The sequence below is a fragment of the Mirounga angustirostris genome, unplaced genomic scaffold, assembly GCF_029215605.1.
Source record: "Mirounga angustirostris isolate CCGP_5_RB_7025 unplaced genomic scaffold, mMirAng1.0.hap1 SCAF_6, whole genome shotgun sequence".
Lineage (NCBI taxonomy): Eukaryota > Metazoa > Chordata > Mammalia > Carnivora > Phocidae > Mirounga > Mirounga angustirostris.
The window spans coordinates 97,518,859-97,545,725 of record NW_026991714.1 but is presented as its reverse complement, the minus strand read 5'-3'; the positions used below and the strand labels follow the sequence as shown (position 1 = coordinate 97,545,725).

Genomic DNA, 26,867 nt, shown 5'->3' with positions numbered 1-26,867 from the left:
TCCATTCTGTGGGTTTTTTCAATTTCTTGATATTGTCTTTTGAAATACAGAAGTTTAAAATCTATTAGAAACTGACTTATTGAGGTATTATTGAGTATGAAAAACTGATATTTAATGTATACAACTTGATGTATTTTTTAATAACTGTATACCCATGAGACCATCCTCACAATCAATGCTATAAACTTATTCATCACTTTCAAAAGTTTCCTCCCTCCCCTACTTGTTTTTTTGTTTTTTGTTTTTTTTGTGATAATAGCACTTAACGTTAGATCTATCCTCTTAGTGAATTTTAAATATACAATGCAGTATTGTTGATCATTGCCCTATGTTGTACAATAGATCCGGAACTTTTATGTTACATAGCTGATACTTTGTACCCTTTGACTATTCTCTCTTCATTAACCACCTCCCCCCCCCCCCCCACCACCCCGCCCCAGTCCCAAAGCACCTGGCAACCATTGTTCTACTTTCTGCTTCTATGAGTTTGACTGTTTTGGAGTCCACATATAAATGAGATCATGCTTTCTGATCAGACTTTCTGAATCTGCTTTATTTTAGTTAGCATAATGATTTCATGGTCCATTCACGTCGCAAATGGCAGGATTTCCTTCTTTTAAAAGGCTGAATCATATTCCATTGTGTGTATATACTATGTTTGCTTTATCCATTTGTGAATGGACATTTAGATTGCATTGTATCTTTGCTATTGTGAATAATGCAGTGAACATAGGGGTACAGATCTCTCTTTGAGATCCATATTTCACCTTTGGATATATGCCCAGAAGTGGGATTGTTGGATTGAGTGATACTAGTATTTATAATTTTTTGAGGGATCCCCATATTGTTTTTGGTAGTGGTTGTACCAATTCACATTCCCATCAGTAGTGTACAAGGGTTCCTGTTTACCTCCTTGCCAACACTTATTGTCCTTTGTTTTTCTGATAGTAGCCATCCTGACAGGTGTAGGGTGATATCTCATTGTGGTTTTGATTTGCATTTCCCTGATGATTAGTGATGTTGAGTACCTTTTCATAAACTTGTTTGGTTATTGTATGTCTTCTTTGGAAAAAATATTAGGTCCTTTACCCATATTTTAATTGGGTTATTTATTTTTTTTGCTTTAGAGTTATAGGAGTTTCTTATATATTTTGGATATTAATCCCTTATCAGATATATGGTCTCCTAATATTTTCTCCAATTCCATAGGTTGCCTTTTCATTTTGTTAAATTGTTTGCTTTGCAGAAGTTTTTTAGTTTGATGTAGCCCCACTAGTCTATTTTTGCTTTTGTTGCCTGTGCTTTTGGTATTATACTCAAGAAATCATTGCCCGGTCCAATGTCTAGAAGCTTTTCGCCTATGTTTTCCTTTAAGAGTTTAATTGCTTCAGGTTTTACATTTAAGTCTTTAATCCTTTTTGAGTTGATTTTTGTATATGGTGTGAGAAATGGGTCCAGTTTAATTCTTTTGCATGTGGATATTGCACGTGTTGGATTTCCCAGCACCATTTATTAAAGATGCTATCTTTTCCCCATTGTGTATTCTTGGCATCTTTTTTAAGGCTCGATTGACCACATATGTATGGGTTTATTTTTGAGCCCCCTATTCTGTTTGATTGATCTGTAAGTCTGTTTTTATGCTATATAACTTTGTAATATGTTTTGACTTCAGGGAGTGCGATACTTTCAGCTTTGTTCTTCTTGCTCAATATTGCTTTGGCTCTTTGGGGTTCAAAGTTTTAAATTTTGATTAAGTCTGATTTACCATTTATTTCTCTAATAACTTTGGTAGTGTATATAATACATTGCCTAACCCAAGATCATGAAATTTTACTCTCATGGTTTTCTCTAAGAGTTCTACAGTTTTGGCTCTGGCGTAGGTCTGTGATTCATGTTGAGTTAACTTTTGTTTATGGTGTGAGATAGAGATCCAGCTCCTCTTCCTCCTCCTCCTCCTTTTTTTTGCATGTGGATATCCAATTGTCCCAGCACAATTTGTTGAAAATATTATTACTTTCCTACTGAATTTTCTTTGCACCTTTGTTGGAAGTCAGTTGAACATAAATGTAAGGGTTTATTTCTGGGATATCAGTTCTATTGATTACTATAGCTTTTTACTAAGTTTTGAAACTGGAAAGTGTGATTACTCCAGTTTTGCTCTTTTTTCCCCAAGATTATTTTGGATATCCCCAGTCCTTTGCATTTCCATATGAATTGTAGGATCAGCTTCTCAGTTTCTTCAAAAGAGCCAGCAAGGTTTAGTCAGGCTACTGAATCTGTAGACCAATTTGGGGAGTATTGTCACTTTAATAATACGAACATGGGATCTCATTCAATTTTGGGATGTCTTCTTTAATTTCCTTCAGCAATGTTTTGTAGTTTTCAATTTTTACAAGACTTGCTTTTGTTAAATTTATTCCTAAGTATTTTATTCTTTTGATGCTGTTGCAAATGGAATGTAAAAAAGATTTTATTTATTTATTTGTCAGAGAGAGAGAGAGAGAGCGCACAAGCAGGGGGAGCGGCAGGCAGAGAGAGAAGCAGGCTGCCTGCTGAACAAGGAGCCCAATGCGGGACTCGATTCCAGGACCCTGGGATCATGACCTGAGCTGAAGGCAGATGCTTAACTGACTAAGCCACCCACACATCCCAATGTACTATTGTAATTGTTCAGAATTTTAAATGTTTGCCTTCAGTACATTTTTATGTTGCTTTTGGTTTGACTTTATACTTCCATTATGTAGAATTAACCACTTTGACTTCTTTATGAGTTTTGTGTGAACTAAGATAATACAAATGGGCCCTAAAATAATTTCTGTAATTTTCTATATAAGGAATGCATCAATTACAACTGGGAAAAATTTGAACTTATTGATTAACAGCAATACTGTTCTGAATGAAGTGGTATTTGAAAGGATAAATTTGCTAGACAGTTATTGCCCTGGTTACATCTGTGGGACTTGAATTTCTAGCATGGTGAAGGTGATATTTTCCTTATTACTTAACCCTCTTATGAATGGAAATTGGTTAAGATTGATTAAAAGTGAGAACTGGTACTCTTATTTTAAAATGATCAAGCAGTTCCTCAATGTAGTCACTTTTGTATTTATTTCTTCCTCAGGTTTTTTTTTTTTAAATTAAAAAATCATTTCTTCCCTGCTCTTACAGGGGAAAGTATTTCTTCCCCAGTTTTATTGATGTAATTGACATATAACACTATATTAGTTTTAGGTGTACAACATGCTGATTTGATAGATCTATATATATTGTGAAATGATTACAATAAGTTAACATTCATAACTTCACATAGAATTTTTTTGTATGTGAGGAGAGCTTCTAAGATCTACTCTTTTATCAACTTTGAATTATACAGTACACTATTGTTAACTTTATTTTTAATTTTTATTTTATTTTTCAGTATTAACTTTAGTCACCATGCTGTACATTATATTCCCAGAAATTATCTTAAAACTAGAAATTTGTATCTTTTGATCACCTTTGCTAGCTTCACCCACCCCTCATCCTCTCTCTCTGGCAACCATCAATCAATCTTATATCTGTATATATGAGTTCAGTATTTTTAGATTCCACATATAAATGATATCATAAAGTATTCATCTTACTTATTTCACTTAGCAAAGTGCCCTCCCTGTTCATTCATGGTTGTTGCAAAGAGCAGAATTGCCTTCACTTTTATGGTGGAATAATATTCCATTTTTTTTGTGTGTGTGTGTGTGTGTGTATTTTTGGTTCTATATGTATTATGTATATATAACTATTCATCACATTATCTATTCACATTATCTGTTCATCCATTGGAGGGTTCTTAGGTTTTTCCATGATTTGGCTATGTAAGTAATGGCTATTGTAAATAAGGTTTTAGTGGAATGTGTGGGTATGGATTAGCTTTTGTTTTCATTTTCTTTGGATAAATACTCAGAAGTGGAATTGCTAGATCATATGGTAGTTCTATTTTTAATTTTTTGAGGAACTTCCATACTGTTTGCCGTAGTGACTGTACCAATTTATGGTTCCACCAGCAATGCACATGGGTTTTTTTTACATCCTTTCCAACACTTTTTATTTATTTATTTTTATTTTTAATTTTTTTATTTTTTTAAAGATTTTATTTATTTATTTGAGACAGAGAGAATGAGAGAGAGAGAGCACATGAGAGGGGGGAGGGTCAGAGGCAGAAGCAGGCTCCCTGCCCAGCAGGGAGCCCGATGCGGGACTCGATCCCGGGACTCCAGAATCATGACCTGAGCCGAAGGCAGTCGTTTAACCAACTGAGCCACCCAGGCGCCCGTAACACTTTTTATTTTTTATTTCTTTGATGATAGCCATTCTTACAGGTGTGAGGTGATAGGTCATTGTGTTTTTAAAAATTTTTTATTTTATTTAAATTAAGTTAATTAACATGTAGTGTATCATTAGTTTCAGAGTCATTGTGGTTTTGATTTGTATTTCTCTGATGATTTGTGATGTTGAGCACCTTTTCATGTACTTGTCCATATGCATGTCTTTTTTGGAAAAATGTCTATTTCGCTCCTCTTCCCATTTTTAAGTTGGGTTGTTTATATTTTTGTTACAATTTGTATGAGTTCCTCATATATTTTGGATATTAACCCCTTATAGATATGGTTTGCAAATATTTTCTTCCATTTGATAAGTTGCCTTTTCATTTTCTTGATGGTTTCCTTTGCTATATAGAAGCTTTTTAGTTTGAGGTTGTCCTATTTATTCGTTTTTGTTTTTGGTGTCTTCGCTTTTGGTGTCAAATCTAAAAAATCATCACCAAGATTGATGTCAAGGAGCTTACCATCTATGTTTTCTTCTAGGAATTTTGTGCTTTCAGGTCTCACATTCAAGTTTTTAACACATTTCGAGTAAGTTTTTGTGTGTGGTGTAAGATAGTGGTCCAGTTTCATTCTTTTGCATGTAGCTCTCCAGTTTTCCAATACCATTTATTGAAGAGACTGTTCTTTCCCCATTATATATTTTTGGTGATTTTGTTGTAAATTAGTTTATCCTGTTCCATTGATCTATGTATCTCTTTTTATTTCAGTACTATACTGTTTTGATTACTATAACTTTGTAATATAGTTTAAAATCAGGGAGTGTGATACCTCCAGCTTTTGTTTTTCCTTCATACAATTTCTTTGGCTATTTGGGATCATTTGTGGTTAAATATAAATGTGAGGATTGTTTTTTCACTTTCTGAGAAAAATGTCCTTGAATTTTGATAGGGATTTCATTGAATCTCTAGATTGCCTTGGGTAGTGTGGGCATTTTAACAATATTAATTTTTCCAATCCTGAGCATGGTATATCTTTCCATTTATTTGTGTCTTCTTTAATTTTTTTCATTAGTGTCTTATGGTTTCAGTGCATAGATCTTTCACCTCCTTTTTATTCTTTTTGATACAGTTGTAAATGGGATTATTTTCTTAATTTCTCTTTCTGATTGTTGTTAGTGTATAGAAGTGCAACAGATTGTTGAATATTGATTTTGTATTCTGCAATTTTACTGAATTTATTAGTTATAATAGTTTTTTGGTGGAATCATTAGGGCTTTTTATACATAAAATATGATGTTATCTGCAAACAGAGACAGTTTTACTTATTTCTTTCTTATTTGGGTGCCTTTTCTTTCTTTGTCTTGACTAATTGCTCTGGCTAGGCCTTACAGTACTATGTTGGGAAGTGGTGAGAGTGGGCATCTTGTCTTCTTCCTGATCTTAGGAGAAAAACTTACAGCTTTTCACCACTGAGTATGAAGTTAGCTGTGGGCTTATCATGTAGGCCTTTATCATGTTGAGGTATGTTCCTCCTGTACCTAATTTGGTGAGTTTTTATCATAAATGAATGTTGAGTTTTGTTAAATACTTTTCCTGCATCTATTTAGATCATATGGTTTTTATCCTTCATTTTTAAAATATGGTGTATCACAGTGATTGATGTGTGGATGTTGAACAACCTGGCATCCCTGGAATAAATCCCACTTGATCATGGTGTATGATTCTTTTAATGCATTGTTGAATTCAGTTTGTATTTTGTTGAGTATTTTTACATCTGTGTTTATTAGGGATATTGGCCTGTAATTTTTTTTTCTTGTAGTGTCCTTGTCTGGATTTGGTACCAGGGTAATGTTGCCCTTATAAAATACATTTGGAAGTGTTTCCTTCTCTTCTATTTTGGAAGAATTTGAGATAATTGGTATTAATTCTTTTAAGTGTTGGGTAGATTTCACCAACGAAGCCATCTGATCCTGTAGTTGAGAGGTTTTTGATTACTGATTCAGTCTCTTTATTAGTAATCAGTCTGTTCAGATTCTCTGTTTCTTTAAAATTCAATCTTAGGTAGGTTATATGTTTCTAGGAATTCATTTTTTCTAGGTTTCCAATTTGTTATTTTATAATTATTCATAGTAGTCTCATGATCCCTTGTACTTATGTCATATAGTTGTAATGTTTTCCTTTTTTATGTATAATTTTATTAATTTGATCTTCTCTTTTTTTCTTGGTAAGTCTAGCTAATTTGTTTCTTTTGTTTATCTTTAGATAAAGCCAGCTCTTTTTTATTTTTTTTTAAGCCAGCTCTTTTTAAAATGGATATTTTCTATTATCTTTTTAGTCTCTATTTCATTTATTTCTGCTCTGATCTTTGTTATTTCCTTCCTTCTGCTAACTTTGGGATTAAATTGTTCTTTTTCTAGTTCCTTTGGGTGTAAAGTTAGATTGGTTTTTGAGTTCTTTCTTGTTTCTTAAAATATGCTTTTATTGCTATGAACTTTCCTCTTAGAACTGCATCCATTAATTTTGCTGCATCCCATAAGTTTTGGTGCATTGTATTTCCATTTTCATTTGTCTCAAGATTTTTTTTATTTCTCTTTGATTTCTTCTGTGATCCATTGGTTGCTCAGTAACATGTAGTTTAATCTTGACATATTTGTGAATTTTCCACTTTTCTTTTTGTAATTGATTTCTATTTTTATATAATTGTGGTCAGTAAAGATGCTTTATATGATAAATCTTAAGTTTTTAAGGCTTGGTTTATGGCCTAACATATAATCTATCTTGGAAGATGTTTCATATGTGCTGGAGAAGAATGTGTAGTCTTGTTGCTTTTGGATGGAATATTTTGTAAATGTCTGTTAAGTCCATCTAGTCTTACATGTAGTTTAAGTCCCATTATTTTCTTATTGATTTTCTGCTCGAATGCTCTAGCCATTATTGAAAATGGGGTATTGAAGTTCCCTACTATTATTGTATTCCTGTCTATTTCTCCCTTTAGGTTTGTTAATACTTGCTATATGCACTTAGATGCCCTTATGTTGGTGCATAAGTATTTATAAATGTTATATCCTCTTGTTGGAGTGAACTTTTATCATTACATAATGACCTTTGTTTTCTCATATTATAGTCTTTGTCTTTTTTTAAATTGATTTTATTTACTTATTTGAGAGAGAGAGAGACAGAGATAGCGAGAGAGAGAGCATGAGCAGGGAGGAGAGGGAGAAACAGCTCCCCGCTGAGCAGGGAGCCTGATGTGGGGCTTGATCCCAGGGCCCTGGGATCATGACTTGAGCCAAAGGCAGATGCTCAACTGACTGAGCCACCCAGGTGCCCCTACAGTCTTTGTCTTAACATCTCTTTTGTTAAGACACAGCTACCTCTACTTTCTTTCGGTTTCCATTTGCATGGAATTTTTCTCCCCATCCCTTCTCTTTCAGTTTTTGTGTCCTTACATCTGAAGTAAGTTTTTTAGGCAGCGTATAGCTGAGTCTTGTTTTTTTTAAAATCCATTCAGCCACTCTTTGTCTTTTGATTGGAGAGTTTAATCCATTTACACTTAAAGTAATTATTGATGGGTATGGACTTAACTGCTATTTTGTTAATTGTTTTCTGTTATTTGTTTGTTTTTGTAGTTCCCCTGTTCCATTCTTCTCTTCCTCTCTTTGTGATTTGATGATTTTCTGTTGTGTATGCTAGATTCCTTTATCTTTGGTGTACTTACTAAATTTACTGTAGGTTTGTGCATTGTGGTTGCCAGGAGGCTTACATAAAACATCTTGTATTTATAACAATCTATTTTAAGTTGATAACAACATAAGTTCAAATACATTTTAAATGTTATACATATTTACTCTCCCCCATCATGTTTTATGTTTTTTATTTTATAATTTACATATTTTTAGTTTGTGCATCCATTAACAAGTTATTGCAGTCATAGTTATTTTACTACTTTTGTCTTTTAGCCTTTAAGCTAGATTCATAAGTGATTTACCCACCACCTTTACAACATTAAATTATTCTAAATTATTCTTTACTGGTGAGATTTGTACTTTCATATATTTACTTGTTACTTTGTTTCAGCTTAAAGAAGTTCCTTTAACATTTCTTTTAAGGTCAGTGTAGTTGTGTTAAACTTCTCCAGATTTTGCTTGCCTGGAAAACTCTTGATCTCTCTTCAGTTATGAAGGACTTTTCCAGGTAGAGTATTCTTGGTTAGCACTTTTTTTCTTTCAGCTCTTTGAATATATTGTGTAAATCCCTCCTGGCCTGCAAAGTTTCTGCTGAAAAATTTGCTATAGGTCTTATTGGAAGTCTCTTGCATGTAAAAAGTTATTTTTCTTTTAATGCTTTTAACAATCTCTTCTTGTTTCTTTAACTTTTTCAACTTAAGTAGAGGCAAAAATCATTTCTTTGTGCTTGACTGTATTGTGTTTCACAGATATTGTGTGTGTGTTTTTACAAATTGAAGGTTTGTCACAACTCTGCAGTGAGCAAATTTACTGGTGCCATTTTTCTCATAGCATTTGCTCACTTCATGTCTTTGTGTCAAAGTTTGGTAATTTTTACAATATTTATTTATTTATTTATTTATTTATTTATTTATTTATTTTAAAGATTTTATTTATTTGACAGAGAGAGATACAGCGAGAGAGGGAACACAAGCAGGGGGAGTGGGAGAGGGAGAAGCAGGCTTCCCGCCGAGTGGGGAGCCCGATGCGGAGCTCGATCCCAGGACCCTGGGATCATGACCTGAGCTGAAGGCAGACGCTTAATGACTGAGCCACCCAGGCGCCCCAATTTTTACAATATTTAAAACTTTTTCATTATCATTATATTTGTTATAGTGATCTGTGATCAGTGATTATGACCTGCTGAAAGCTCAGATGATGGTTACATTTTTTAGCAATAAAGCATTTTTAAATTAAAGTATGCATTTTTAGACATAATGCTATTGCAAACTTACTGGACTACAGTGTAGTATAAACATTTATACATACTGGGAAACCAAAAAATTCATTTAACTTTCTTTATTGAAATATTTGCTTTCTTGCAGTGGTCTGGAACTGAACCTGCAGTACCTTTAAGATATACCTGTATAATGTGTCTTGATGTGATTTTTTTTGGTTTCATCTTTTCTACAACTCTCTATATTTTCTGGATCTGGATGTCTGTTTCTCTCCCCAGGTTAGGGAAGTTTTCAGCCATTATTTCTTCCAATAAGCTGTCTGGTGCTTTCTCTTTTTCTTCTCTGAATATTTGTTTACCTGCTGGTGTTCCATAAGTCCTTTAAGCTATCTTCACTCTATTTTTTTTTTTTCTCCTCTGATTGGTAGAATTTTATTGCCTTGTCTTCAAGTTCACTGATCCTTTTTCCACTTTATTTAGTATGCTTTGAACCCCTCTAATTGAATTTTTCAGTTTGATTATTATATTTTTCAGCACTGTTTTTTCTGTTTGGTACTTTCTTATATTATCCATTTTTACTGAAATTCTCACTTTGTTCATGCATTGTTCTCCTGATCTTGGTGAGCATCCTTATAACCATGATTTTGAACACTTTATCAGGTAATTTACTTATCTCCTTTTCATTAAGGTCTTTTTCTGGAGTTTCATTTTGGTGTTTTGTTTAGAACATATTCCTCTGTTTCTTCATTTTCCTTGACTCTTCCTTGGTTTCTGTGCATTAGATAAAACAGCCATCTCTCTCAGGCTTGAGCCACCTCTCCCTGGTCTTAGCTCTAGGCTTCTCCCACATCTTTGTGATTATCCAACTAGCCTTCTTTCTTCTTAGTGACTACTAGTTTTTGAGAGTGTGTCAAGACTTGTCACTGTCCCAAAAGTGATGATCTCAGTTAGCACCGGGATGCAGGAAGTTGGATTCTCACAGAGCAGGTTTTAAAGTATGCAAATAGGGACACTTGGGTGGTTCAGTTGGTTCAGCATCTGACTCTTGATTTTGGCTCAGGTCATGATCTCAAGGTCGTGGGATTGAGTCCCATGTCCGGCCCCATGCTCAGTGGGGAGTCTGCTTGAGATTCTGTCTCTCCCTCTGCCCTTACCCCACTTGCACTCACTCTCTGTCTCAAATAAATAAATAAATCTTAAAAAAAATAAAGTATGCGAATAGACCTCTTTCAGGGAGACTGGTAAATGGTTGTTACTCTTCTGAGCTATGGTCAGAGTCTGAGCTCTAGGGGCAGACAGCCAAGAAACATCTCTTTGTTTGCCACAATCCGGCTGATCTCATGAACACAGGCTGCCCTGGCTACCGCAGCCACAGTATGTCCTCAGGGCAGCAGCCACAAAAGCAGAGGTGCTAGACATGTACCTCTGCTCCCTTCATGGGGACACTGGCTATCTGGAGCAGGCTAGAGGGAGAGCATAAAGTTTGTTCTTGCCAATATTCCTGGTCTCTGGAGAGGATTATAGTTAGCTTCTAGTTGTATGTCAAACTAGAAGGCTGACCTTCAGGCTACAGTTCCCAAGACATGCACATAATCCTTCCTCAGGGAATGACTGGGAGTTGACTGCTTCTGACTCTGCCTCTGTGCTTAGCCCTGGGGGAATATCTGGTTAAAGGCTGTTTCCTTATTTTCTACAGTCCTGAGGGACTTGCCAGTGTAAGCCCCACTGGCAGCCAGAGCCAGACAACCGAGGGGTTCATCCCGCAGATGGCAGCTGTGAGAACAGGGACACTAGATATATGCATATTCCTCTTCCAGGGAGATACCTGCAACCTGGAGTGGGGCAGAGGGAGTCCGTGAAGCTGGTGCCCTCTGGCCTCCCCAGCCTACGGAGAGGACTGCAGTTGGCTCCTAGACCTGTGTTAAATTAGAAGCCTGACCCTCAAGCTACAGCTTTTCATATATCCAAGTAGGCCTCCTTTTTTCAGGCTAAAATTGGATATTTCAGTATGCTGCCTCTGCACTGAGTTCTGAGGAAATAGTCATGGTGAATCCTCATGAACTCGTTAAAAACTGTTTCTTTGTTTACTCTAGTTTGTGGGTCTTGTAGATGCAATCCTTGTTGGCTTTCAGAGTTAGGTGTTTTGGAGGCTCATCCCTTAGGTGAAAGTCTTAAAAGTTGGGGTACTAGATATTGGGTCTAAACCATTCACTTCTTGGGGAAGCTGGAGGTTGTGAATTTTCTTCCAATTGTGTGTTGTCACACAGAGGTGGGGTTTATGGCAAGATTGTGTCGGCCTTTCCTACCTGTTTCATTGTGGGTTTTTTCTTTCTTTCTTTTTTTTTTTTTTTTAAAGATTTTATTTATTTATTTGAGACAGAGAGAATGAGAGAGAGAGAGAGAGAGAGAGCACATGAGAGGGGAGAGGGTCAGAGAGAGAAGCAGGCTCCCTGCCGAGCAGGGAGTCCAATGTGGGACTCGATCCAGACTCCAGGATCATGACCTGAGCCGAAGGCAGTTGCTTAACCAACTGAGCCACCCAGGCGCCCCATTGTGGGTTTTTTCTTGTTCTCATGGCATGTAGGAGTCATTTAGCTAGTTTCTGGATTTCTTTCAGAGGGAATGATCTGGATGTAGCTGTAGATTTGAAGTGTCCACAGGAGGAGATAAATTCAGTACCCAACTGTGTCACCATCTTGAACTGGAACCCTGAAAGCAACTCATAGACTCTTAAAATTCATTTTTAAGGATTTATAAAATACTAGTGAAAGCTTTAGGAATTGTGCATATTGAGGATTATTATCATGTGTATGTATTTTTTTTTGAGTAGGTGCTGTGGAATTCTGTTTTATTATACTATATAGGAATATATCTGAAGATGCTGACATTTACAACCACTCATTGAAATAGTTTGTTTTCCTACTTGGGGATACCTGGCAGAGACCATGCTTTAGTCATCATTGTATACTTCATAGTGCTTTGCATACTGTATTGCTGAATGAATATTTGTTGTATAAGTGAATGAGCCCTTTGTAAAGGTTAGGTATCATTTTTTAGAAAAAAATGATAATATTGTCATTCCTAATTTCAAAGCATGATGAGATTTTTTTTTTACCAGATATGAAAAAAATCAAAGATAGAAATCATTGCTAATTCAGCATAATATAATAAACCAAGCTTGCTCATATTTAGGGAGAAAATGAAATATTGGAAAAAATAATGGATAGTTAACTTTAGTCTGACATATTAGTTGTAAGATTTAGTTTTTCCCTTCAAAAGAATTAAATTGACATCAAGAATAATATTAAAGAAATGTTTATTGGTGGCATATTAATCAATAGGGTGTTTGGAAATAAATGCAATAGATAGCAATTATGGGAAGCTGTTCCAGTCAAAGTTTGACTATTTAATTAAGTTGTAAATCCATACTATTATCTTTTTATATTGTTCATTGTAAAATATGGATAGCTATGTGTTCTTGTCACTTTGTTTTACTATAAATAGCTTTAAATACATGATACTCATAATACTTGGAGATAATATAGGAATTATAATCTTAGATATTTTATATATTTTATTACCTTAAAATTATCATCAATTTTACATATGACATGAAATTATTTTGTCATTATAATTGTCTAAAAGGCAACTTTTAGAAGTAATTCATCATTCTCTCAGAATTTTGAAGTGTCATTAATTAGCCCTATTTTAAAAGCTCCCTTTATATTGAAATTTATTATATGGACAGTTTATAGATATATTGTGTAAAATATTTTACACATAAAAAGCATTAATATTTTTGTGTGAACTAATGTATTTTTACATATAAATGTAAAATTCAAGTTTGCCTAAGTAAAATTGCAATTTAAGCTATTTCCAGTGTTTTACAATACAACACAATATTTGCTTTAAGATATGTTTGTTCTCATTATTGGAGTTGAAAAGTTCATTTATTTTTCTACACATAGACACACTCCTTAAATATTTTATTTTATCTTAATGGGTGAAATATAAATGTTAGCTAATTTCTTGATGTTGGGCCAACTCCCATTTTTAGTATAGGTCTGTTGATTGAATCTCATACAATTCTTTTTGCCTAAACAGCACCCAAAGTACATTGAGTAAGATTTCCAGTTTTGGTGTCTTTATGGAGGAGAACTTAATGACAGTTGAGAAGCTACCAAACTGAATAATCCTTCTTGATATTTTATAATTTTCTCCTTCACTTTGCCCCCACTTTTACCATTTTTTTCATCCAGACTCAATTTGACAATTTTTGTAACTCATTTTTATTGTCTCCAAGCATTTAAATTAATTTTCAAAGAAATAACAGATCTTTTCTTATACTATTACCTGATAAGCTTATATATCCATTAAAATTACATAATTATAATTACAACTGACATGTAAAGGTTATGGAACAAACTGAGTCTTTTTTTTTTTTTCCTGATAGGCTCTTGGTATACTTCAATTAGTGGGAGCAGAAGAACTCCAGGATACTTGAGATAATCCTTTGGTATTGAGCAGGAAGGAGGGATCATTAATATGTTTGAGAGGGAATAAAAAGAGTTGATGAATCTAGAGAGATGGTTAAGAGAAGGTCTTAGAGTTTCTACTATATCCTAACTATGATGTGAGGAAATGTTTCCTTCAGTTTTATAGAAATGATCCCCATCACATTTTATATTTTATAAACATCCATAATTTTATAGAATTAGCCATATCAAAATATTTCCCAGCTCATTTTGATTGTTCTCAATGGTGCAGGACTCAGTGCCAAGTTGCCTATGACCTTTTACTTTAGTTAACTCAACATGCTGTCCTCCTGTTGCCATTAGCTGGCCACAGCTATGCTCTGATGTATGATTAATGCCTTGAGGGTAGAAATTCTGCTTTCTCTGAATTCCTTTGTTAGGGGGTACTGGGGCAATGCTCAGTCTAGGGCTAATTATTCCCTGCTATTGAGGCAAGGCTCTTCTATGTACTCTACCCCGTATCCCATAAGTCATCAAGTTTTCCATTCTGGTGGTGGGAACAAACACTATTTCCAGCGCTGTGTGAGTGCCAACTAGTTACCTTAAATCCTTTTCAATAGCTTTTTTTCCTAGCCTTAGATAGTTTCTTCCCATGTATGCATTGATTAGTATTCAGCTGAATACTCAAGAGGGGGCTTCTGCAAATCTTTGGAGTTCTCTCTGTATATCTCTCTTCTTTCTTATTCTCTGTTCTGTGTACTTTAGCTGCCATAATCTCTGTGGACCTTTAGTTCTGTCTCTTCAGCTCAGAGAGTTTGTCAGGCTGTCTTAATTTTCCCTTCCTGTCTGTGGCCTGGAAAGTCTCTCAAGGCAATAAGCAAGGGCTATCAAAGGGCTCATGTTGCTTGCTTCCCATTTTTCAAAGATTGCTGTCCTTTATTGCTGGATGCCAAGTGCCTTCACAACTGTTCTTTCATCTATTTTGTCCATTTCAGGTGGGAAAGAAATCTGGTTTAGTTACTCTGCTTTGGCTGGAACCAAATTATACCTTGTAGTAAGACTTTACTGGGAGTTTGGAGATAATGAAAGGGAAATAAAACACAGCCAGTATTTTACAGTGGCTACTGTATGCAGCTATATTCTGAGTCCATAGGTCTTGCTGATGTCCTTGTAGCTGCTGCTGATATTCTTGTAGCTTTCAAGCTTGAGTCCACACAGCAGTGGCTAGCATTTTGGCCTTTGGCTCTGCCACGATAAGGTTTTCCTTTGATATACAAAACACTTTTGCCCCTTGCAGTAAAAACTCTCAAACATTGTAAACAAGGTCTTTTTTTTTTTTTTTTTAAGATTTTATTTATTTTTCAACAGAGAGAGAGAGAGACAGCGAGAGAGGGAACACAAGCAGGGGGAGTGGGAGAGGGAGAAGCAGGCTTCCCGCTGAGCAGGGAGCCCAATGCAGGGCTTGATCCCAGGACCCTGGGATCATGACCTGAGCCGAAGGCAGACGCTTAACGACTGAGCCACCCAGGCGCCCCTGTTTTTTTTTTTAGAGAAAAAAATCTGTGTAAGTTTAGGACCTAGTTGAAGTCATCCTCTTTTCTCTGCCAAAAAAAAAAAAAATCTATCTGCTCCACAGTTAAATTCAGCCTCCTACCTTTTAGGAGTTTTTAAATTCAAATGGCTGTTTCCCAATTTTTTTTTTTTTTTTAAAGATTATTTATTTGACAGAGAGAGATACAGCGAGAGAGGGAACACAAGCAGGGGGAGTGGAGAGGGAGAAGCAGGCCTCCTGCCGAGCAGGGAGCAGCGGGGCTCGATCCCAGGACCCTGAGATCATGACCTGAGCCGAAGGCAGACGCTTAACGACTGAGCCACCCAGGCACCCCAGCTATTTCCCAATTAAAAACAAATAAAACCAAACCCCTAGTGCCCAGTCTTAGCCTGGGAACTCCATTATACTGGAGTATGGTATTATATATTGAATCAATTAATACACATTACTGCATGTTACATGGTATGGTATATTAAAACACAGAAGGGTAGCCAGACACATATACTAGAAATCTTAATTGAATAATAAATATAATGTTCATTATAAAAGTTGGAGGAAATTCGATCTTTCGTGTTTGCTCCTTTTCATTTTGGTTGTTCCCCTTTCTCCTCTGGATGTTTTGCTTATACAGCGTTTTCTTGGTTTTGAAGTTTATAATCAATACAATCAGTTTTAGAAAGTGTAGTTGTACTTTTGAATCTGGCAAAGGAACTTGCTATTTAAAAGAACCATGCAAGTATCTTTTATGAAGTGAAGAATATTTTGTAATGTGTCTATTTATAAAGCCAATAACTTTTCTTTTTTTACTTCTGGAGTTTATTTATATGATCATATAAACTTTTTATATATCAGATTTTTGTATATTCAGATGTTTTCACATATTACACTTACATATGTACAAGATATACCTGTATATATCTTTATATATACTTCAGTACACTATTCAAGCAGGCATTTCATAACTCATTTTTTTTTTGAAGATTAAAAACCTGAACCAAGTTCTTGGGGTATTTTCAAGAGCTTTAGCAAGTTGCTTTTATGAAGTGGGATTTCTTGAAGGAAAGATATAGTTCTTTATTTGTATGTATTTTAAAGTTGAAATTTCCTATTCATTAAACTTCAGAGTAAAAGGATTAAAAGATTGGGAATGATATTTCTAAAGAATAGACTCCTCATGTGTAGACTTTATAACATACGTAAAGTAATAGGGATTTGTACTTTTTTTCTATTAGGAAAATAGCCAATTTTTTCCTGATACAAGACAATTTGACAGTGAAATGGCTAAATTATATAAACCAGCTATGTTTGATAATAAATAGCTGGAACATGTTGCTCTTACCTTGAACATTTCTCTCTGCGTCTTCTGACACCTCAGGCTAAGGTGGGTCCTTCTCTATGCCTCTTAGTACTTTGTACAGGTCTCTGCTTGAGCCCTGCTTAGATTGTATCAGTGTTTGTTAGCTCTCATTTGTGAAATTACTGGGCTGCAAAATTTCATTGCATCAATCTCTATATCTTGGATGCCTAGGATGGAGCTGTATTATATAGGGAACAACATATGTTTCTTAAGGAAAGTTGAATAATGTTCATTTACATATTTAGTGTACAGATAGTTTGCCTCTTTGGGTAGGTTTATTCCAGGTATCCTGTGGGCTTGGTGTAATTGTAAATGGGATCAATTCCTTGATTTCCCTTTCTGCTGCTTCATTAATGGTGTATAGTAATGCAACAGATTTCTGTACATTAATTTTGTATTCTGCAACTTTGCTGAATTCATGTATCTGTTCTAGAAGTTTTTTGGTGGAGTCTTTCAGGTTTTCTATATGGAGTATCATGTTGTCCGTGAAGAGTGAAAGTTTGACTTCTTCCTTGCCAATTTGGATGCCTTTATTTCTTTTTGTTGTCTGATTGCTGAGCCTAGGACTTCCAGTACTATGTTAAACATCAGTGGTGATAGTGGGCATCCCTGTCATGTTCCTGACCTTAGGGGAAAAGCTCTGTTTTTCCCCATTGAGGATGGTATTATCTGTGGGTCTTTTTTTTTTTTTTACACATAAAGATTTTTATTTATTTATTTGACAGAGAGAGACACAGTGAGAGAGGGAACACAAGCAGGGGGAGTGGGAGAGGGAGAAGCAGACCTGTGGGTCTTTCATATATGTCCTTTATGATGCTGAGGTATGTTCCTTCTATCCCTACTTTCTTGAGGGGTTTTATCAAGAAAGGATGCTGTATTTTGTCAAATGCTTTTTCTGTATCTATTGAGAGGATCATATGGTTCTTATACTTTCTTTTATTAATGTGGTATATTGCGTTGATTGATTTGTAAATACTGAACCACTCCTGCAGGCCTGGAATAAATACCACTTGACTGTGGTGAATAATCCTTTTAATGTACTGTTGGATTAGATTTGCTAGTATTTTGTTGAGAATTTTTGGATCTATGTTCATCATGGATATTGGTCTGTAATTCTCCTATTTAGTGGGGTCTTTGGTTTTAGAATCAAGGTAGTGCTGGCCTCATAGAATGAGTGTGGAAGTTTTCCTTCCATTTCTATTTTTTGGAAAATCTTCAAAAGAATAGGTATTAATTCTTCTTCAGTGTTTGGTAGAATTCCCCTGGGAAGACATATGGTCCTGGACTTTTGTTTGTTGGGAGATGACTGATGCAATGTCTTTGATAGTTATGGATCTATTCAAATTTTGTTTCTTCCTGCTTCAGTTTTGGTAGTTTATATGTTTCCAGGAATGCGTTCCTTCCAGATTGCCCAATTTGTTGGCATATAATATTCTCTTATAATTGTTTGTATTTCTGTGGTGTTGGTTGTGATCTCTCCTCTTTCATTTATGATTTTATTTATTTGGGTCCTTTCTCTTTTCTCTTTGATAAGTCCAGTAAGGGGCTTATCAATTTTGTTAATTCTTTCAAAGAACCAGCTCCTAGTTTCATTGATCTGTTCTACTGTTCTTTTGGTTTCTATTTCATTGATTTCTGCTCTCATCTTTACTATTTCTCTTCTCCTGCTGGGTTTAGGCTTTATTTGCTGTTCTTTCTCCAGCTCCTCTAGGTGTAGGGTTAGGTTGTGTATTTGAGACCTTTCTTGTTCCTTCAGAAAGGCTTGTATTGCTATATACTTTCCTCTTAGGACTGCTTTTGCTGCATCCCAAAGATTTTGAACAGTTGTGTTTTCATTTTCATTTGCTTCCATGTGTTGTCTTTATTTCTTTTTTAATTTCTTGGTTAACCCATTCATTCCTTAATAGGATGTTCATTAATCTCCATTTATTTGTGGTTTTCCAAATTTTTTCTTGTGGTTTTCCAAATTTTTTCTTGTGGTTGACATCAAGTTTCATAGCATTGTGGTCTGAAAATATAAATGGTATGATCTCAATCTTTTTATACTTGTTGAGGGCTGATTTGTGACCCAGTGTGTGATCTATTCTGGGGAATGATCCACATGCACTCAAAAAGAATGTGTGTTCAGCTGCTTTAGGATGAAATGCTCTGAATATATCTGTTAAGTCCATCTGGTCCAGTGTATCATTCAAAGCCATTGTTTCCTTATTGATCTGCTCAGATGATCTGTCCATTGTTGTAAGTGGGGTGTTGAAGTCCCTTACTATTACTGTATTATTATCAATGAGTGTCTTTATGGTAGTTATTAATTGATTTATATATTTGGGTCCTCCCGATTTGGGCCATAAATATTTATAATTGTTAGATCTTTTTGTTGGGTAAACCCTTTTATTATGATATACTGCCTTTCTTCATCTCTTATTAGTCTTTGGTTTAAAGTCTAGTTTGTCTTATATAAGTACAGCTACTTAGGCTTTCTTCTTTTTTTAAGCAGCTGGAACTTATTTACTTATTTATTATAGATATATTTTCTTATTAACATATAATGTATTTGTTTCGGGGGTGCAGGTCTGTGATTCATCAGTTTTACACAATACACAGCACTCACCACAACACACACCCTCCCCAATGTCCATCAACTCAGGCTTTCTTTTGATGTCCATTAGCATGATCGATGGTTCTTCACCCCCTCCCTTTCAATCTGGAGGTGTGTTTGGGTCTAAAATGCATCTCTTATAAGTAGCATATTGATGGGTCTTGTTTTTTTATCCATTCTGATACCCTGTGTCTTTTGATTGGAGCACTTAGTCCATTTACACTCAGAATAATTTTTGATAGACATGATTTTAGTGCTATTGTACTACCTATAAATTTGCTGTTCTATAGATTATCTCTGTTCCTTTCCAGTTTTTGTTGCTTTTGGTCTCTCTTTCCCACTCATAGGGTCCCCCCTAATATTTCTTGCAGAGCTAGTTTGGTGTTCATAAACTCCTTTAGTTTTTGCTTGTTTTGGAACTCTTTATCACTCCTTCTATTCTTTTTTTTAAATAACAATTTATGTTTTTAAAGATTTTACTTATTAGAGAGAGAGAGAGTGCACGTGCATGCACGTGAGGGGAGAGGCAGAGGAAGAGGGAGAAGCAGACTCCCCATGAGCAAGGAGCCCCATGTGGGGCCCAATCCCAGGACCCTGAGATCATGACCTGAGCCAAAGTCAGATGCTTAACTGACTGATCTACCCAGGCACCCCTCTCTCCTCCTATTCTGAATGACAGCCTTGTTGGATATAGTATTCTTGCCTCCATATTTTTTCCCATTTAGCACGTTGAATATACCATGTTACTCTCTTCTGACTTGCCAAATTTCTGTGGACAGGTCTGCTGCTAACCTTAGGTTTCTACCCTTGTAGGTTAAGGACCTTTTGTCCCTAGCTGCTTTCATAATTCTCTCTTTATCTTTGTATTTTGCAAATTTCACCGTGATATGTCTTTGTGTTGACCTGTGTTTGTTGATTTTGAGGGGAGTTCTCTGTGTCTCTTGGACTTGAATGCCTGTTTCCTTCCCCAGATTAGGGAAATTCTCAGTTACAATTTGTTCAAATATACCTTCTGTCACTTTTTCTTACTCTTCTTCTTCTGGGACTCCTATGATATGGATATTATTGTGCTTTGTGGAATCAATGAGTTCCCTAAGTCTCTATTTGTGATCTAATAGTTTTCTTTCTTCCTTTTCCCCTTCATTATTTTCTATAATTTTATCTTCTATAGCACCTATTCATTCCTCTGTTTCTTCCATCCTCATTGTGATTATATCCGGGTGGTTTTGCATCTCAGTTATAGCACTTTTTATTTCAGCCTGACTAGTTTTTAAGTATTTTATCTCTGCAGCCAGGGTTTTTCTGGTGTCTCCTATGCTTCTTTTTAGCCAAGCTAGTATTCTTATGACTTTTGTTCTAAATTCTTATTCAGATATGTTGCTTATATCTGTTTTGAGCAAATCCCTGGTTGTTATTTCTTGATCTTTCTTTTGGGGAGAATTACTCCATCTGGTCATTATGTCTAGGTTTATCTCTCTTGTACAAACCCTACTTGTTGCTCTTGCTCTTGCTCTCTCCCTCTTTCCTTGACTTCTCTCTACACAAAGGGATCCCTCCTCTCTGTGGCACCATGGCTTTTCTCTTCCCCAGTTCACATCTCTTGAACCTCGCATCTGCTACTTTCTCTTCCACCAATTGTGCAGATTGTTTTCTTAGCCCTCAGATTGATTTTCTAGTTGTTCAAAATGATTTGATGTTGCTCTAGCTGTGTTCAAGGGCTGAGGGAAGCCTAGGGTCCCCTTACTGCTCTGCATCTTATCTCCTCCCTTCCACCTCTTCCGTATCCATTCATCAGTCCATGGACGTTTGGGTTCTTTCCATAATTTGGCTATTGTTGATAATGCTGCTATAAACATCGGGGTGCATGTATTTCTTTGAATTAGTATTTTTGTATCCTTTGGGTAAATACCTAGTAGTGCTATTGTTGGATCATGGGGTAGTTCTATTTTTAACTTTGAGGAACCTCCATACTATTTTCCAGAGTGATTGCACTCCCACCAACATTCCCACTAGCAGTGTAAGAGGATTCCACTTTCTCTGCATCCTCGCCAACATCTGTTATTTCTTGTGTTGTTTTAGCCAATTCTGACTGGTGTGACTCTCATTAGTCTTTTGATTTAGAGTTGAAGATAGGCTGGTCTAAAGAGGGAAGTACAGTCCTACATCAAGAAGCAAGAAAAGTATCAAATACACAACCTGACATTAAACCTAAAGGAGCTAGAAAAGGAACAGCAAATAAAGCCTACAGCCAGCAGAAGAATGGAAATAATAAAGATTAGAGCAGAAATAAATGATATAGAAAAAAAACCCCAGTAGAACAGATCAATGAACCTAGGATTTGGTTCTTTGAAGGAATTAATAAAATTGATAAACCCATAGCCAGACTTATCAAAAAGAAAAGAGAAAGGACCCAAATAAATACAATCATGAATAAAAGAGGAGAGATCACAATCAACACTACAGAAATATAAACAATAGAAGATTATGAGCAACTATATGCCGACAAATTAGGCAATCTGGAAGAAATGGATAAATTCCTAGAAATATATAAACTACCAAAACCGAAACAGGAAGAAACAGAAAATTTGAATAGACCCATAACCAGCAAAGACGTTATATCAGTAATCAAAAATCTCCCAACAAACAAAAGTCCAGGGCCATATGGCAGCCCAGGGGAATTCTACCAAACATATAAAGAAGAGTTAATACCTATTCCTCTGAAACTGTTACCCAAAATAGAAATGGAAGGGAAACTTCCACACTTAAAAATTTACCTACTAGAAATTTCCTGAGAAATAACAGCTATTTGTTGACTGCTTTCCATATTCAGATATGGTGCTAAATATGTATTATGAATTATATCTCATTTAATCATCCCAGAAACACTGTGAGATAAGTAATATTTTTATCCCTTTTCTTTAGAGGAGGACACTGTAAGTATTTAAGCATCCAAGGTCTCAGAGCTAGAAGAGGCAAATAAGAATTTGATCTTAAGTGTCTGACTTAATAGTCTGACTTCCTAACTTGATATTGCTAAGAGAACTAAATATGATATATTGTTGAGACAGTCTCAGACCCTCTTCACAGGCTTTGTCCATTATAAGGAACACTATTCTTTGTTATATTTAATAAAAATAATTCATTTCATTTTTATTATGGTAAAGTTCATGAATAAATAAAAACTAAAATATTCATGGAGTAGAGTAGATAAGACAGGCCCTTTAATATATTGTTGGTGAGATGGCTGTGTTTTGGAGAATTTTTTGGCAATATGTATCAAAACTTAAAATTCATTTGCCTCTGGACTTAACAGTTCTACTTTTTAAAAAAAAAATATTTTATTTATTTGCTTGACAGAGAGACAGAGTGCATAAGTAGGCAGAGTGGCTGGCAGAGGGAGAGGGAGAAGCAGGCTCTCACTGAGCAGGGAGCCTGATGTGGGGCTTGATCCCAAGACCCTGGGATCATGACCTGAGCTGAAGGCAACTGCTTAACCGACTGAGCCACCCAGGCACCCCAGCAGTTCTACTTTTAAGAATTTATCCTCCAACTAAGTTTGTTCATGTATGCAAAGATATGTGTCAATCTTTGCAGTACTGTTTCAAATAGGAAAAATTTGGAAATGATCTATGTGTTTAATAGAGGCCTAGTAAAATAAATTATAGTAGATCAATAAGATGTAACTTTATTCAAGTATTAAAAATAATTAAAAGAATGACAACAGCTAATCAAGTCTTTACTAAGCTCGTCTTATTTAATTTTCATAGGTATTGTTATTATTAGCTCCATTTACCAGGGAAAATATAAAGAAGTAAAGTGACTTGTCTGAGATTGTAGGACAGATACTGAAGCAGAACAGCATCAGAACCCACATGGCTAATTACTGTGAATACTTTAATGTTTCCTGGTCATTTATATGCCAATGTGAAAAGAAAATAAATTGATAAGTGAAGAAACAAATTGTAGAAAGTTTTTATAGTATGATAATATTTGTGAAAAGGATCTATACCTATATCTACTGTATGTTCCATTTATAACATAGGAAGTGTCTCTTTTCTTATGACAGAAAATCTTTCTTTATATATTAATATATATGAATATGTGAATATATTTATAAAATACATTAAAACATACATATAAATCTACATATATAAATTTATACATATAAACATAGGAGACCTGATTTGTGATCCAATATGTGATCTATTCTGGAGACTGTTCCCTGTGCATTCAAGAAGAAAGTGTATTCTGTTGCTTTAGGATGGAATACCCTGAATATTTCTGTGACATCCATCTGGTCCAGTGTGTCATTCAAAGCCTTGTTTGCTTATTGATCTTCTGCTTAGATGATCTGTCCATTGAAGTGAGTGGGGTGTTAAAATCCCCGATTATTATTGTATTATTATTGATCTGTTTATTTAATTTTGTTATTAATTGGTTTATATAATTGGCTGTTCCCATGTTAGGGGCAGAAATATTTACAGTTGTTAGATCTTCTTGTTGGACAGACCCTTTAATTGTGATATAGTATCCTTCCTCTCCTTCCTCATCTCTTATTATGGTCTTTGGTTTAAAATCTAATTTGTCTGATATAAGAGTTGCCCAGCTTTCTTTTGATGTCCATTAGCATGATAAATGGTTTTCCACCCCCTCACTTTAAATTTGGAGGTATATTTGGGTCTAAAATGAGTCTCTTCCAGGAAGCATATCGATGGGTTTTGCTTTTTCATCCAGTCTGATACCATGTGTCTTTTGATTGGGGCATTTAGCCCATTTACATTGAGTAATTATTAAAAGATATGAATTTAGTGCCTTTGTATTACCATAAAGTCACTGTTTTTGTATGTTGTCTCTGTTCCTTTCCAGTCTATGTTACTTTTGGGCTCTACCCTTAACTTAAAGGATCCCCTTTAGTATTTCTTGCAGGGCTGATTTAGTGATCACAAATTCTTTTGGTTTCTGTTTGTCCTGGAAGCTTTTTATCTCTCCTATTTTGAATGACATCCTAGCTGGATGAAATAATCTTGGCTGCATATTTTTCTCATTTAGCACCCTGAATTTATCATGCCAGTCCTTTCTGGCCTGCCCAGGCTGTAGATAGGTCTACTGCCAGTCTAATGATTCTACGCTTGCAGGTTAAGGACTTCTTGTCCCAAGCTACTTTCAGGATTTTCTTTGTCTCTGAGATTTGCAAGTTTCACTATTATATGTCGGGGTGTTGACCTATTTTTATTGATTTTGAGGTGGGCTCTCTGTGGCTCCTCGACTTGATTGTCTGTTTCCTTCCCCAGCTTAGGAAAGTTCTCTGTTATAATTTGCTCCAATATACCTTCTGCCCACCCCTCTTTTTCTGGGATCCCAATTGTTCTAATATTGTTTTGCTTTATAGTATCAGTTATCTCTTGAATTCTCCCCTCGTGATCTAGTAGTTGTTTAGCTCTCTTTTTCTCAGCTTCTTTATTCTCCATCATTTGGTCTTCTATACCACTAATTCTCTCTTCTGCCTAATTTATTCTAGCAGTTAGAGCCTCCATTTTTGATTGCATCTCCTTAATAGCCTTTTTGATTTCAGTTGTTTAGATTTTAGTTCTTTTATTTCTCCAGAAAGGGATTCTCTAGTGTCTTTTTAGTATTTTTTTCAACCCCAGCTAGTATCTTTATAATCATTATTCTGGAAATCTTATATCAAACTGATTAGGTCCCTGGCAGTCAGTACTGCCTCTTGTTCTCTTTTTTGAGCTGAGTTTTTCCATCTTGTCATTCTTTCAGAAAGTGGTTGTATGTCTAGTGTGTCTTTTCTATTTGTAGAGTTGCAGGTATTCTTTTCTTAGACCTCTGGTTGAGTTTGCAGGTGTTCAGAATGGTTTGATACCTATCTAGCTGAATTCCTTGGACCAGAAGAAACTAAGGTCTCTCACTCCTCTGCCATCTTGGACTCCTTGAACTGTGAACTTTTAAAAATGAATGAGTACACATTGTTTTTATCTTAAGATGTATTTTCAATGAAAAATCTTAAAAATTTTAGGCATATTTTTCTAACAGTTATGTACTATGATATATAATTTCTGTGACTAAGTTCATGATGTAGGTTATTATATTGACAGTTTAGGATAAATCTGCCTATGTTAAACTTTTATCAGAGAGTTCCTGTCCTGTTCTTTTCTAACACTGACTTGGAAAGTAACTCAATGAAGATTTACCTTATTTTTATAAACAAGATTGTTTCCAACTGAAGTTGTAGTAATGAAACTTTTACAACAAATGAGATTCAGCAAATGCAGAAGTTGACAGCAATTTTACTAGATGTTGCTAGTCAATTGAGCACAGTTCTCTTGCAGGAAAATGTTACCATGCTTCTTAAACTCCAGAGCATTTATTAAAAACAAGTGTCAATTTTAAACTTCATTGTTTATTAAGAGACAGTATTCTAATGTCAACAGACACTATTTTAATATTATGCTTAGTCATGGAATGTACTTGGAATTAGGATGATAAATGCTTAAACTGGTATAGCTGAAACTTAAAGTATATTATTTTGGGTTGTGTTTTTCAGGTGAAGCTCTGAAAGTATCAGCTGAGAGATTTGCAGATGATCCCTGTTATCTCCCCAAAAGGGAGGCTGTGGTTCAAGCTGCCCGTGCCTTGTTGGCTGCAGTTACCAGACTCCTCATCCTTGCAGACATGATAGATGTCATGTGTCTCTTGCAGCACGTGTCAGCTGTAAGTAAAAGATGGCTTGTTTACCTTGGCATTGTTCTCACTTCTAATTCCATTTTCTGAAACTGGCATCAATCCTAGTGCATGCAGCCTCACCCTCATTTCTTTTTCTTTTTTTTTTTTTTAAAGATTTTATTTATTTATTTGAGAGAGAATGAGAGAGAGCACATGAGAGGGGGGAGGGTCAGAGGGAGAAGCAGACTCCCTGCCGAGCAGGGAGCCCGATGCGGGACTCGATCCAGGGACTCCAGGATCATGACCTGAGCCGAAGGCAGTCGCTTAACCAACTGAGCCACCCAGGCGTCCTCACCCTCATTTCTTAATGTCACCCAGTAGAAGATGATTCAGTTGTGCAACTCTTGTCTACTTAAAAGAACAAAGCCAGAAGTTACTTTGTTTATTCAATTGTTTCATTTTTAAAAATTTAAAAATTTTAAATTTTTAAAAAGTTTTTATTTAAATTCCAGTTAACATATGTGTAATATTAGTTTCAGGCATACAATTTAGTGATTCAGCACTTACATACAATACCTGGTACTCATCACAACAAGTGCACTCCTTTTTTTTTTTTTTTTAACAAGTGCACTTCTTAATCCCCATTACCTATTTCAGCCATATTCCCCCCCCCACCCCTCTGTTCTCTTCAGTTTTTGTTCTCTTCAGTTAAGACTCTGTTTCTTGGTTTGCCTCTCTCTCTCTTTCTTCCCCCTTTGTTCATTTGTTTTGTTTCTGAAATTCCATGTATGAGTGAAATCATTTGTCTTTCTTTGACTGACTTATTTCATTTAGCATAATACTCTCTAGTTTCATCCATATTGTTGCACATGCCAAGAGTTCATTTTTCCTTTGGCTGAGTTATATTCTTTTGTATGTATATATATATATACAGACACACCACACCATATATATATATACATACAGACACACCACAACTTCTTTATCCATTCATTAGTTGATGGACATTTGGG

The 26,867-nt window shown here is 35.4% G+C and overlaps 1 protein-coding gene across 1 annotated transcript in view; it reads left to right on the top strand.

Annotated features, from left to right (window-relative positions):
- The window catches only part of CTNNA3 (catenin alpha 3), a 1,789,288-nt gene that overhangs the window by 124,765 nt on the left and 1,637,656 nt on the right, over positions 1-26,867 (top strand). Inside the window, exon 4 of the mRNA XM_064594691.1 lies at positions 25,736-25,902. Within this exon, the coding sequence (XP_064450761.1) occupies positions 25,736-25,902 (167 nt within the window). The remainder of the gene's footprint in view (positions 1-25,735; positions 25,903-26,867) is intronic.